General features: G+C 39.5%; 3 protein-coding genes across 3 annotated transcripts in view; 2 read left to right on the top strand and 1 right to left on the bottom strand.

The window, feature by feature from the left end:
- Positions 1-854: 854 nt before the first annotated feature.
- mrto4 (MRT4 homolog, ribosome maturation factor) lies at positions 855-4,110 on the top strand. Its single transcript, XM_047582068.1, has 8 exons — positions 855-979; positions 1,216-1,274; positions 1,391-1,494; positions 1,949-2,030; positions 2,140-2,207; positions 2,295-2,446; positions 3,484-3,560; positions 3,659-4,110. Exons 1-8 carry the CDS (start codon positions 952-954, stop codon positions 3,809-3,811), a joined length of 723 nt encoding a protein of 240 aa, XP_047438024.1. The 5' UTR covers positions 855-951; the 3' UTR covers positions 3,812-4,110.
- Positions 3,921-7,409, bottom strand: akr7a3 (aldo-keto reductase family 7, member A3 (aflatoxin aldehyde reductase)). The gene is made up of 7 exons (XM_047582067.1): positions 6,945-7,409; positions 6,302-6,489; positions 5,951-6,055; positions 5,617-5,713; positions 5,121-5,220; positions 4,907-5,036; positions 3,921-4,495 (listed from the first exon to the last, which is right to left on the bottom strand). The coding sequence occupies exons 1-7, from the start codon at positions 7,237-7,239 to the stop codon at positions 4,334-4,336; spliced, it is 1,077 nt and encodes a 358-aa protein (XP_047438023.1). The 5' UTR covers positions 7,240-7,409; the 3' UTR covers positions 3,921-4,333.
- A 1,584-nt stretch (positions 7,410-8,993) lies between these two features.
- The window catches only part of megf6b (multiple EGF-like-domains 6b), a 58,534-nt gene continuing 55,744 nt past the window's right edge, over positions 8,994-11,783 (top strand). The window contains exons 1-3 of the mRNA XM_047582047.1: positions 8,994-9,374; positions 10,466-10,600; positions 11,490-11,599. Coding sequence (XP_047438003.1) covers positions 9,283-9,374; positions 10,466-10,600; positions 11,490-11,599 — 337 coding nt within the window. The 5' untranslated portion in view covers positions 8,994-9,282. The remainder of the gene's footprint in view (positions 9,375-10,465; positions 10,601-11,489; positions 11,600-11,783) is intronic.

Raw genomic sequence — 11,783 nt, 5'->3', positions numbered from 1 at the left:
GCTTCCTAATTTTTATTTACAATGTACGTATTTACTATATGGCCATTCTTTTCTTAATATTGACTTCAGATCCACAAGAGAAATTACATGCTCACAGTAGTTTAGTTGCACATAAAAGAAAGACACTTAAAAAGTAAAAAGAAAGATGAAATAAAATGCGATTAAAATAATATAAAAATCTCTTGGAAACAATATTTGTATGTGGTCTTCACTTGTCTCATTTTCTTTGTGTGCACGGGTTCCTTTAGTTTATATGGGGTCATGTTTTATCCTACAGCCAACGGGATTGTTTTAGGATCGTTGTGTGAAAGATAGATATGACTGTGGATATGTTGTGGTTCTTTTTCATAAAGGTTTGACAGAAATAAAGTGTGCTACAAGATCTGCAAGTCTAAGTTACTAATAAAGGTTCAAATTCTGTTTCCTGACAATCAATATAAAATATAAAAACACAGGTTTAAGATAATAGACAACACATCACAACACCCAAGCACTAATATTTGGGTAATTTGTAAATGCGTTTCTTGGTTGTCATGAATTAGGGTTAGAGTTAGTGCCTCCTAGTGGGCTAATCCGTTCATATTCCCTGTTGCTTCAAACAAATGATAGTTTCACCCTGACATACTAAATGACAGAATGAAAAAGTATGAAAGTTGGCTCGGGAAGAATATTCAGTTTTTTTCTCCTATTAATAAACTTGACAAACGCATAAATTAACTACGCAATTTTACAACTGACGATTGTGATAAATAGAAGATTGGGTTTTTTATGATTATTTCATTTAAATAGTACACTTTATTTTATTTTATTTTATTTTATTTTATTTTATTTTATTTTATTTTATTTTATTTTCCTGTCAGGCACTCCACGGTCAACCCCGCCAAACAGAAACATTTGGGGTCCTTTCACTTCACGTGTGCGCCTGCTGCTCTACCATCGTGAGAGGAAACCATGCCGAAGTCAAAGAGGGACAAGAAAAGTAAGCAAACAAATGTTAAAATTATTATATTTATAGACATGGTACTTCCGTTGAGGCTTTTAACCAGTCGATTTATTCACGAGACGTATTTTGATGAGGTAGAAGCAGCTGCAGTGGGGGAAACAAGCTAACATTAGCTCAACATTTTTTCAGCGTGGCTCATTACTGCATGGTGATATTGAATATCAAACGTGTATCAAACAAACGGTGAATTTTCCCCATGATTTCCTTCTCAGTTTCGTTAACGAAAACCGCCAAGAAAGGGCTGGAGTCAAAACAGAAGTTAATCGAGGAGGTGAGTGTTTTCTGGTTTGCTGTCACCACGAAAAGGACTAGGGTGCAGCATTGTGTGTGGGTTCATGGTTAAAATTTATAATATATATATATTTTTTATTATTATTATTTTCTCAGTTACGGAAATGTGTAGACACCTACAGAAACCTGTTCATATTCTCCGTGGCCAATATGAGGAATAACAAGCTGAAAGACATCAGGACGGCATGGAAACACAGCAGGTAATGGCATCTTCTAATTGTTAAAGGAGCATCCCACTAGCAAGTACACAGGTCCCTGTTTGTGCCAAGCGCTTGATCTACTTGTCGCAGTGCCCAAGCACTTGAGAAGCCCGCAAACTCTTAAAGGATTATCAGAGGTCAAGGGAGAGTTAATTGGGTCATTCGTAGCGTGGCTCGTGTGATTTAATGGAGCCAATACGTTGGATCAAATATTTAGAGTTACAATCAGTAAAAACTGAGAAAAGGGACTCAATTAATAAAGACAAATGTAGTGTATTTTTGCTTGAAAAATGTAGATCAGCTGTTCGTTTTGAACGTGTGATATCTGATGAAAGACTGTACTGACTGCTTGAATAGGCAGGAGAGGATCGCCTTAGTTTTAAAGTGTTCCTGTTGTGATCGAGCCTAAACGGTTCTGAATTAAGGGTGTGACAGTATTGTCTCTGTTCCACAGATTCTTCTTTGGCAAAAACAAAGTCATGGTTGTTGCTTTGGGAAAAAGAGATACAGACGAATACAAAGATAATTTGCACAAGGTAGGCAAGATATTAAAAACAGTGTGTACGCTGAAAGGAAAGTAACAACTATAATTTGCAGCAGAGAGTTTCTTTAATTTCTTTTTTTATTGCTTTTGAACATGTTCAGGTCACCAAGTATCTGCGCGGAGAAGTGGGTGTACTATTCACAAATAAAACAAAGGATGAAGTACAAGAGTAAGTAAGGCTTGGCCAAGTTCAGTTGCTGTAACCACTATTCAGACACTGCTCATCAATTGACCGTGTGATGTTCTCCTCCTACAGGTATTTCAGTCATTTCAAAGAGATGGATTTCGCTCGCGCAGGCAATCAGGCACAGATGGACATAACTCTTGATGAGGGACCTCTTGAACAGTTTCCTCACTCAATGGAACCACAGTTGAGGCAGTTAGGACTTCCCACGGCTCTGAAGAAAGGTGAGATTAAAAGCTAGGTTGGATGCTATGTTCTAAATGCATTTTGTATTAGTTTGCAGAAATATGTAAAAGCAACAAAAAGTACCAATGTGATTGTTCACCTCTGAGAACTTGATGTATTTTTTAGTCATTAATGAGTGAATCAGTTCTTATTGCTGTATACTTTTGCTTTTAGTGTATTTACTTAAATGGGGGTAAGTAGTGCAGATCTTAGACTAATTTCAGTCACAAGGAGCATTTACGTCAGCAGGAAGAAACACAGGAGAATGCCTGAAGGCTTTTGCTGCAGATGAAGCGATTGTCAACGTCTGTGTGTCCTTCAAAGCCCTGTCATATCGTAACTGGTATTTTTTTAGATTGGATTTCACTCTTAAATATCTTTCATAAAATGTCTATCTAACTCATAACCTTTTGGGGTAACTTAGCACAATGATCAAAAACTACCAAGTCAACAAGTTTGCTATTGTAGCCAAACATCAAGAAATATAAGAAATCCAGCTTGTGTCATTCCAACAGAAACAAAGCTGTGTTGCAGTCTTTTATTTTGTAAAGCTCTTGGCAACGACTAAATGTCAGTCTGAGCTTTATTCTTGTCCGGTCTCTTTCCCATTTTTTTTTTTAACTTCTTCTTCAGTCTCTTTACCTCTGTCAGGATCAGAATACAAAGCTTGTGTCTTTGTGTAGTTGGGTGGAGACTCAGTGTGTGTGATGTAGTGTCGTAAACTTTTAAGCACATTTCCTGAGACATCAAAAGCAAAATATCAAATCTACTCAGGTTACATAGCATCAGAATAGGCATAAAAGATAACAAGTGAGAATGAGACACTATTCTTCCTATTACAAACCAGAACTATAAACCTATAATGTTGTTATATGTATGTACAGTAGTTAATAATGTTGCTTTAAACATTATGAACATTATAAACATTAAGCACCACTTGAAGTGAAGACTTGCTTCACTGGAAAATCACCATTTTGTTTCCTCGTTTGAATGTTAAATATATTAATCTGTATTGGGTATCCTCTTGTTATTTAAGGAGTAGTAACACTGCTGAAAGACCATCAAGTCTGTAAGGAAGGAGACGTGTTGACTCCAGACCAGGCTCGGATTCTGGTGAGTTCTTGACTCTTTCACAATAAAAATTAGTCTATTGCAACATATACCAGCGTGTTTCATTTGACTGATGGTATAAATTGGCTTTTTTTCCACAGAAACTCTTTGCCATTGAGATGGCAGAATTCAAAGTGCAGGTCAAATGCATGTGGAACTCAGAAACAGGAGAGTTTGAGAACATTGCCGGAGGGGAAGAACCAATGCAGGATGATGACGATGATGACGGTGAAGATGATGACGATGCAGAATGAAACTTCTGCAAGGACCTGAGCTTGTACACATGTTTTAATGTCAGTTTTGCCTTCAATAACAGAGACATTTATTTTTTTTTAAACTTTCATCTTTCACCATGAATTTGGGCTCTGGACTGAGTTGTTGTTTGGTAAAAACTGGACTGGAGTCAAAAGAATCACTCTTGTACATGTAGTTATGTTGATGCTTTTTTTTTTTTTTTTCAACATTTGCCATTACATTGTGGGAAAGGCTTGTACTGCAAGCAAATACTTTCATTCAAACAATTAAACACATTACCATTAATGCGTTAAGCCAACCCATTTCATAGAAATTATTCATTTAGGAAAACATGCCAGAATTTAAGGCTTCTCAAAACATTATTTTTAAGTGTCATTTTTCGATTGACAATGAAGTGCTCTTACACATCAACAAAACACTCGTTGATTCATTCGAAGAAAACTATTTCAACAAAAAGATAAAAGGTGGTAATTAAGTGAAATGGGGCTTTAGCAGATTTAGTCATCAGAGGAAGGAAGTCTTCATCTAAAGTAGTTTGGACACTCGTGGGCTACGAGATCCCAGGCTTCTTTAAAGGTATCGACCACTCTCTGGTCCAGAGGACCTTCCTCTGCAGCAGCCAAGTTCTGCTGAAGTTGCTCCATAGTTGACATGCCGATGATGACTCCATCTCCAAAGTCACCCTGGAAACAGTAGTTAAAGAAAAAATTATGCTTTCAGACATTATTTTGATGAGAATTTTTTGTATTCGGGCAGAAGGCACATCCACAATTTGTGGAGCCATTTAATCTGAGGTATTTGTATAATGTTGTGTAAATTGTGGTTTTACAGATGAGTATCTGAAGATTTATATTGATTTTTAAAACTTTGCAGGTAAAAAAAAAAAAAAAACTGCACAAAACCTCAATTTAAAACATCAGAAATTAAAACAGACTAGTTCCCTACAAGAGTGTTATGTATGACTACTGATGCAGTACTGTCAAATGTGCTCCTGGAAGTGTGGAAAGTTAAAAGCAAATTTGAGCTCACTGACTACTATAACCTCATGAGGATTAAATATTGTATTAAATATGCCACTGTCACTGTAGCTATACCTTGAGTTGGGAGTGGTGGTACATCCAGCGCATAGCAGCAGAAGTCAGGGAGGGTTTCTCCGAACCGTACACCGTCTCTAAGGCTTTTAGAACCAAATCTATGGCCTGGAAATGACTCTGCTTCCAGTATCTTAAACAAAAGAGGACAGCCATGAGTGCTGATAAAGTATTAGTGTAACATGCAGCAACATAAACAAAGTTGCAGGACATTCACCTGTCCCTGTATGCTGCAGCCCAGTTGTTACCAAAGAATCGTCCCGCAGGCTGAGTATTATCTTTGTCTTCATAATGATACTTCCCTGTCAGAAGGCCACCTGCAGAGGACAAGTAATGTCGGTACTCACTGTACAAAAAGTTAAGTCAAAATAAGGCTCATGGAGATGTCCTCCTTTAATGTTTATGTCCTTAAATTGTATCTGACAATGGCCCCAAATAATATGAAATTGCTAAAGTCAATTCAGTTAATTCATACAATAAATCCAATTGTTGGGTTTATTAAATTTCCCTTGAAATCGATAAGTACTTCAATCTTAACCAGAGTGATGGAGCAATAGAAATTCTTTACCCATCCATGGAGCCATACAAAATAAGTATCCAATATATACAGACACACCTTAGTGGGCACATTAAGATTTATCACAATTGTGAGTGTCTTGTTTTGAATCAAATAATTCCTACAATGCGCACTGCAGAAGACAGACATACAGCACCTGCTAGAGGATTGTAAGCATAGAATCTGATCCCGTAATTTCTGAGGCATGGCAGCAGCTCTGTTTCCACCTGTCTTGTGGTGGCATTGTACATTCCCTGTGAAAAGGTGAAGATGCAAACACTGATTTGAAGGGTCAAATGATAATGGTATAAAACATCTAATTAGAGTTTAGTAATGCTTAGTTGCTGCTTCGTTGTGAAACAAATCTAAACATAACATTTAAAGAATGCTATTTCTTAAGATAAAATGGTGGACAGAAACAAAGAAATACAATGAGCAGCCAGAAATCTAAATGACAACATGCAATTCCTACATTATTATAATTATTGTACCTGGTACACAGTGGGAACTATCCAGTTGTTGTGTCTGCAGAGGCACACAATTTCTGCCACTTCCCACGATGCATAGTTTGATAGGCCAAACTCCTTGAATTTTCCCTGAGAATGACATTTTAAACAGGTTTAATGTACCGTAATAAATTATTAAAAGAAAACATCTCTGCATCAAATGTTAAGCATAGAGTTTTATTTATTCGCTGTGGTCAAATATGTACACTACCAGTCAAAAGCTTGGACAGCTTCTCATTCAATTCAATGTGTCCAAACTTTTAATTGGTTGTGTATCTTTAAGCATTAGGTTTGGAGGATTTTACTCAAAGAAAATAATCTTCCTGGTCAGATTACCTCTTTGTACAGCTCATTGCAGGCCCTAAGAGTATCCTGAATGGGATTTTCGTGGTCAGGGGCGTGGAGGTAGAAAAGGTCCACACAGTCGGTCTTCAGCCTCTGGAGGGAGGTTTCCAGCTGGGAGCGGACACTCTCTGGTTTCAGTGTCTTCCCATTCCAAGGGTTGGCCTTAGTAGCTATGCTTACTGTGGATAAATATCAGAATCACACTGAGGTTAGCTAAGTTTGCTAGACCATATTCACGTCAGACATTTTGACTTCACTGTTGGGGAAGCAGAAGTGCAGTCCACTTAAAAGAGCCTGACTTCCTTCATGGCCAACATGGTCAAATGTCTGCCATGCAGAAAGTGAGTTGTGTAATTTGCTGGAACATGCCTTACATCATCAGCAAAGGGTGAGTAGTAGCACAAAATACAGACGTATTAATCAAAAACTTGACATTTTAAGCACTGAAAACACTGCAGAGAACTAGTAAACGTTACATGTTGGTTACCCACAATTCAAAGCGGGTGCCAACTGCCAACCAGCAGCAAGTGCGTTGCTTGGTTACATCAATTTAGAAACCTGTGGCGCTTAGCAGCACACTGAGAAACTCCAGTACTTATGTTTACTGACGAGCTGCTTGCTACAAATAACGTACCCGTTTTAGGAAGATTCATGCCTCCTATGACTTCTTCTGACTTTCCGTCCATGTACATGAAGGCTGTGTCCAGCTGGTTGTGCCCCCTACCCAGGAAAGCCTTCACCATCTCCAGGCTCAGCTCGGCGTCGGCTCGTCCCCCGAACGCCATGGAGCCCAGTAAGGAAACCGGCCGCTTAGCTTGAGACGACGACATGTTTCTACGAGACACAAGCCTCGGCAAACGCACTAGCACGTCTTTAAAAGCGTGTCCCTTTCGGAGTGTGCACAGGCTGCCTGTTATTACACACAGCATGCTACACTACAGCGGTGCAGCACTGAGCATGCGAGACGGGGTAAAGGTCGTGTGGTAATTAGGGAGCGTCGTGAAGTTACTTAACCGAGTTAAAACGCAGCGTTAAGTTAAATTATAAACTGACAGCAGCAATTTGGCGTCTTGGTCTTTGGTTCAGCCAGTTCAAAGTTCATTTTTTCTGACCACTTCCTGTTGTTTTAGTCCCATAGACTTTGAAATGTTAATATTTGGTTAGTCGTTACAAAATACTGAACTTGTCGCAGTTTGGCCACAAGGTGTCAGCAGATCACCATCCATTTAAATAAGAGGCTTCATGGGTTTCTGCTTCATCTCACACGTGCATCTCAGATATACGCTCTCATACCAAAACAGTAGGTACACAAGTGTTAACAAGTGCATCCCAATATAACAAGCTTGCACGATATTTTTAGCTTCGTGAAGTTTAGCATTTGTTCAAAATTAACCGAGAGTTGTTGATTCAACTATGTTTTCATTTTGAAGGCATTTTTTTTTTCTTTTTACTATTGCACTGTGTTGTACCGACACATGTTTCTGATATTTTTGACAAACTCATTGTAGTCAGCGGGCTAGGCTACATAAGAGACACACTTTAAAGTTTTAATGTGAGTTTGACTAGACCACAAAATAAATCCTACAAAATGATCATACAGTTGAATTACTGCCTGTCTTATGCTGTTTCATCATAAAATGAACATACTACATTAATTAAGTGTGATTTAGTTCAGGGCCATTACTCTAGAAGAAGCTGATCATTTGTTAATGGTTAGCAACAGGAATTCATAAAATTCATGAATTTAATCACCATAGTCATTTGTTGGAATGAATTAGTGGCCTATGCATTTTCTCATAATAATGTCTATACTCAAAGGTGAATTCACCCATAGATGATCATGCAGCAGCTGGAAAAACAGAGATTAATTTGATTGCCATTAGACTAATTCGGGTCGTTGTCCTCCGTCCCCATTTTGGCAGCAGATGTTCTAGATAGTCTCTGATATGTCTTGGAGCAAATGAAAGCAACATGCTGCAGGTAGTTCCCCTCAAGGGCTACGCGGACGGCGTTGACCCTCGACTCTTTCGGGTCATGAACACACATGCGTGCAATGAAAGCTTTGTTTAGAGAGCGGCAGTAGTCGGTGCTGGCTGCTGACCCTTTGACCGGCCCATCAGCTGTTTGCCCTGCAGAGTGACCAGACCACCCTCCCCTGCCGCAACCCCGAACTTCCTCTGTTGCTCCACGAGCGATACTATATCACTCGCTCTTCCTGCACGTCTGTGCCTACTGACCGCGCAAATGCTCATGTAAACATCGCAGCGCGCTTAATCTGCGGACAATGTTACGTGAGCACACTCCAAAAGTCACGCGCGTTAAAATACATAAACTCGCAGTGTGTATGGGATCACATCACACCATTAAGTGCGCACGTCAAAATCGGCGGGTCTATTGAGTTATTTGTGTCGATTGCCCTTTTCAGACGGACACGAAACGAAGTCCCTCTGATGCGCAAGACAAATACGTTTTACGCTACTGTTAAATTCCTGGAGAAAACACAGTTTCCAAATCTTACCCTGTGACCGCGCGTTGCACGTCTGCAGGGTGTTTTTTCCCGTACCTCCAGAAGCTTTGAATAATAGATGTGTCTTTGCGCCCCCCTCCTTCCCTCCCCCCTCCCTAAACCATTGCCATCATTACCAAGTCAATGGAGGGACATAGAAAGCGCTCAGTTGCCCGTCAGTCCAACATCTGCAGTGACGAGGTGAGCAGCGGGTCTCAGTCAGTGTCATGGAGCTACTTCGCTTGTGATGGCTGTGCAGTTTTTGGACTCTGTCGGTCTTTTCCACACGGAAGATCCTTTACGCGCGCATTAAGTTTCTCCAGGTTGACTGCTCGATTATTTAAATTATTATTTGACTTTTTATTTATTGATTTTTTTTCCCCCTCGCGCGTGGGTGATAACATGTACCCATGACTAAGTTTTTGTGTAGTTTTTATAACTACCGTTTAATCTAAGAAGAGAGAACATGGACAGTGTAATTTTTTCATTTTTCCTGATATTTATTAAAGAGGTTCACACGTCCCGTTATAACATTGCCAACAATCTCCAGCCCTACATGTAAGTAAAAATTTCTCTTGTTTTTAGGCTCTTTAAGTGGATTTGTTAGGGGTATTACTTACTGTACATCCACCTTAAAACGTTTTTACAGCCTCACACATTGTTTGAAGTTTGTGGAAACTGTTGGTCCATCATCCAAGGCTCAACCTACTGCTGCCAAGAGAAACTTGAGAAGATGATTTTGCTGCTGTGCACTCTTTAATACATGGTCTTTAATTTGGATGTGAAGTGTTACTGCAGTTGTCATAATTACATAAAGTATTAGCTCCGTGTGCACAGCATTATCATCTCTGTTTTGTTATGGACCCCTAAAGGTTTTATTCCCCCTTTAAGAGCTTACTTACTTGACACAAATAACGATGACTAACAATAAGGTATTTTATAAGCAATTATGTGTGCAGCTTGAGGTGATAGTGATTACTGTTGTTTATGAGATGAGCAGCTGGTTCCTGCTGATCTCAATATGCCTACCCGTCCTCTCTGTGCTTGGAGAGCTACCAAAAAGTAAATGTTTCTGTGCTATGTAGTGGATGGTGGAATGAAGGTCTGCCAGTTAACCCCCGTAGACTTTGCACAAGAAGGAAAAAACATTAAAGTTGAAAGCCTATGAATTTACCTGCAGCACAGATTGTTAACAAGCGTTCTGCTGCTATTCAATCTAATATACACAAAAGAAAACATGTAGGTAGGAAAATTACGGCAGGTTCTTGTTTTCTTCATTTATTCTTCGTACGCTACAGTACGCTGCTTCAGAAGTTGCCCTTTGTGTGTAACCTTTTCAGTGGAACATTCTTTCATGTCCATGCCACCATCTAAATACTACCCAGTAGCACATATTGAGTTTTAGTTGAAGTACAGGTAGAATCTTGTATGTCAGTGTTCTGAAGGATGATGTACGAGGAATTCCCCTCAAGTCTTTAAAAAAAAAAAATACCAAAGACCAGACATCATAAACAGCCTTACACCTTAGCACAGCTAATGCCCTCACAGGCATTACGTCGTTGACAACCAGAAAATTACTCATGCAACCTTGTCCATCTATCTTCAGTGTAACATGTTAAGTATTTTTTTTACCAATGTTTTTGTTCCAGGCCCAATGTGTGCTTGGAGAGGGAGGTGACGTTGGTAGCCCAGAGGCAGCCGTGTGTGCAGGCCTTCACACGCATGGTTAAAGTGTGGAAGCAAGGCTGTGTCGGGCAGAGATGGTGCATGGGATATGAGAGGAGGTAATACACCTCATTTGTAGTCTGTCTACTCCTCCCTTTCTGTTCTCAAGGCGTCTGACTCGGCTCTTATACAAACACTCTCAACTTCACCTGCAGGGGATGTAGTGCTTTGCTGATAAGTCTCTGACTAGAACAAAGCATTAATTAATGGTTTTGTGTAGTCTGCATGACTCATGCAACCAAAAGAATTTATCTGCGAGGCCGTAATTCCTCACTTAACTCTTTCACCAAACAGCATCCAACAGGTTGAGATCTAGCTTTCTGATCTCCTTCTTCCTCTTCATCTGCTTCGTGCTTGTTCCATAATCACAGCTTTTAACCTGTCATACAGTTAAGTGCAAGGTGTAGCCCCACTTCACTGGGTTTACCAGCTATATAACACACAGGCGTCTCTGCAGCCAACATTCCTTTGAAGGAGAGTCCCAATGCTAACATTTTAGCCCCTCTCTAGGATTCTGTTACAAGAGTTTCCCACTGTGCCGCTATCACTCGCTTTCTCTGTGTTATTTACCGTGTTTTAAAGTCAAATGCTGCTTTGAAGGCACCGTAGGCCACAATTACTCGCTGTAAACAGAAACGTGTTTCCACAATGTGTAATGATTGTGGAGCAATGAGAGGGGTTCTAAAGTACAGGGACAGGGACAGTTCTCTGATGTAGAGTCTGACTGTCTCACACTTTAAAGTGGTGCCTTGAAAGCCTGGGAAAATTTGTTGGTTACTTCAGACACTTAGCATTTTCATCAGTCTACTTGTTTGACACATAAAGTATTTAATATTAATCTACCAACACTGTACATGTACATGTGGGACACATATGTTTTCTGTTCTGTTATTGCTTTAAAGGATTTGACTGACAGTTTTCTTGACTTGACTTTTGTCTTATTAACAGGACGGCGTACTATACAGCATACAGGCAGGTGTACAGACAGGATTATCAGACTGTCTACAAGTGTTGCTCTGGATGGTCTCAGCTAAATGGAGAAGCTGGTTGTCTGTATCGTAAGTATCTTTGTTTTTAACATTTTTATATCTATGCATAAAAATCTAAAGCTGTCAACTATTTTGTCAAATTGATAATTAGAGCAGTACATATATTTACTTTGAGGCAACAAAGTAAATGCATGTACTGAATGAATGGGTTTTAGGAAGAGGTCAGAAGGGTCAAGAGATGCTTTGCCCACTC

Source organism: Mugil cephalus, chromosome 4 (genome assembly GCF_022458985.1).
Source record: "Mugil cephalus isolate CIBA_MC_2020 chromosome 4, CIBA_Mcephalus_1.1, whole genome shotgun sequence".
Lineage (NCBI taxonomy): Eukaryota > Metazoa > Chordata > Actinopteri > Mugiliformes > Mugilidae > Mugil > Mugil cephalus.
The sequence above is the reverse complement of the archived record's forward strand: the minus strand, read 5'-3'. Positions and strand labels throughout refer to the sequence as shown.

Excerpts from the sequence above, each read along its gene's own strand:
- mrto4 (XM_047582068.1), top strand. The coding sequence starts at position 952 with ATGCCGAAGTCAAAGAGGGACAAGAAAA. Across the intron at positions 1,275-1,390 it reads AACAGAAGTTAATCGAGGAG|TTACGGAAATGTGTAGACAC; the intron begins GTGAGTGTTTTC and ends TTATTTTCTCAG. Across the intron at positions 3,561-3,658 it reads CAGACCAGGCTCGGATTCTG|AAACTCTTTGCCATTGAGAT; the intron begins GTGAGTTCTTGA and ends TTTTTTCCACAG.
- akr7a3 (XM_047582067.1), bottom strand. The coding sequence starts at position 7,239 with ATGCTGTGTGTAATAACAGGCAGCCTGTGCACACTCCGAAAGGGACAC. Across the intron at positions 6,056-6,301 it reads GCAATGAGCTGTACAAAGAG|GGAAAATTCAAGGAGTTTGG; the intron begins GTAATCTGACCA and ends TGTCATTCTCAG. Across the intron at positions 5,714-5,950 it reads TAGTTCCCACTGTGTACCAG|GGAATGTACAATGCCACCAC; the intron begins GTACAATAATTA and ends ACCTTTTCACAG.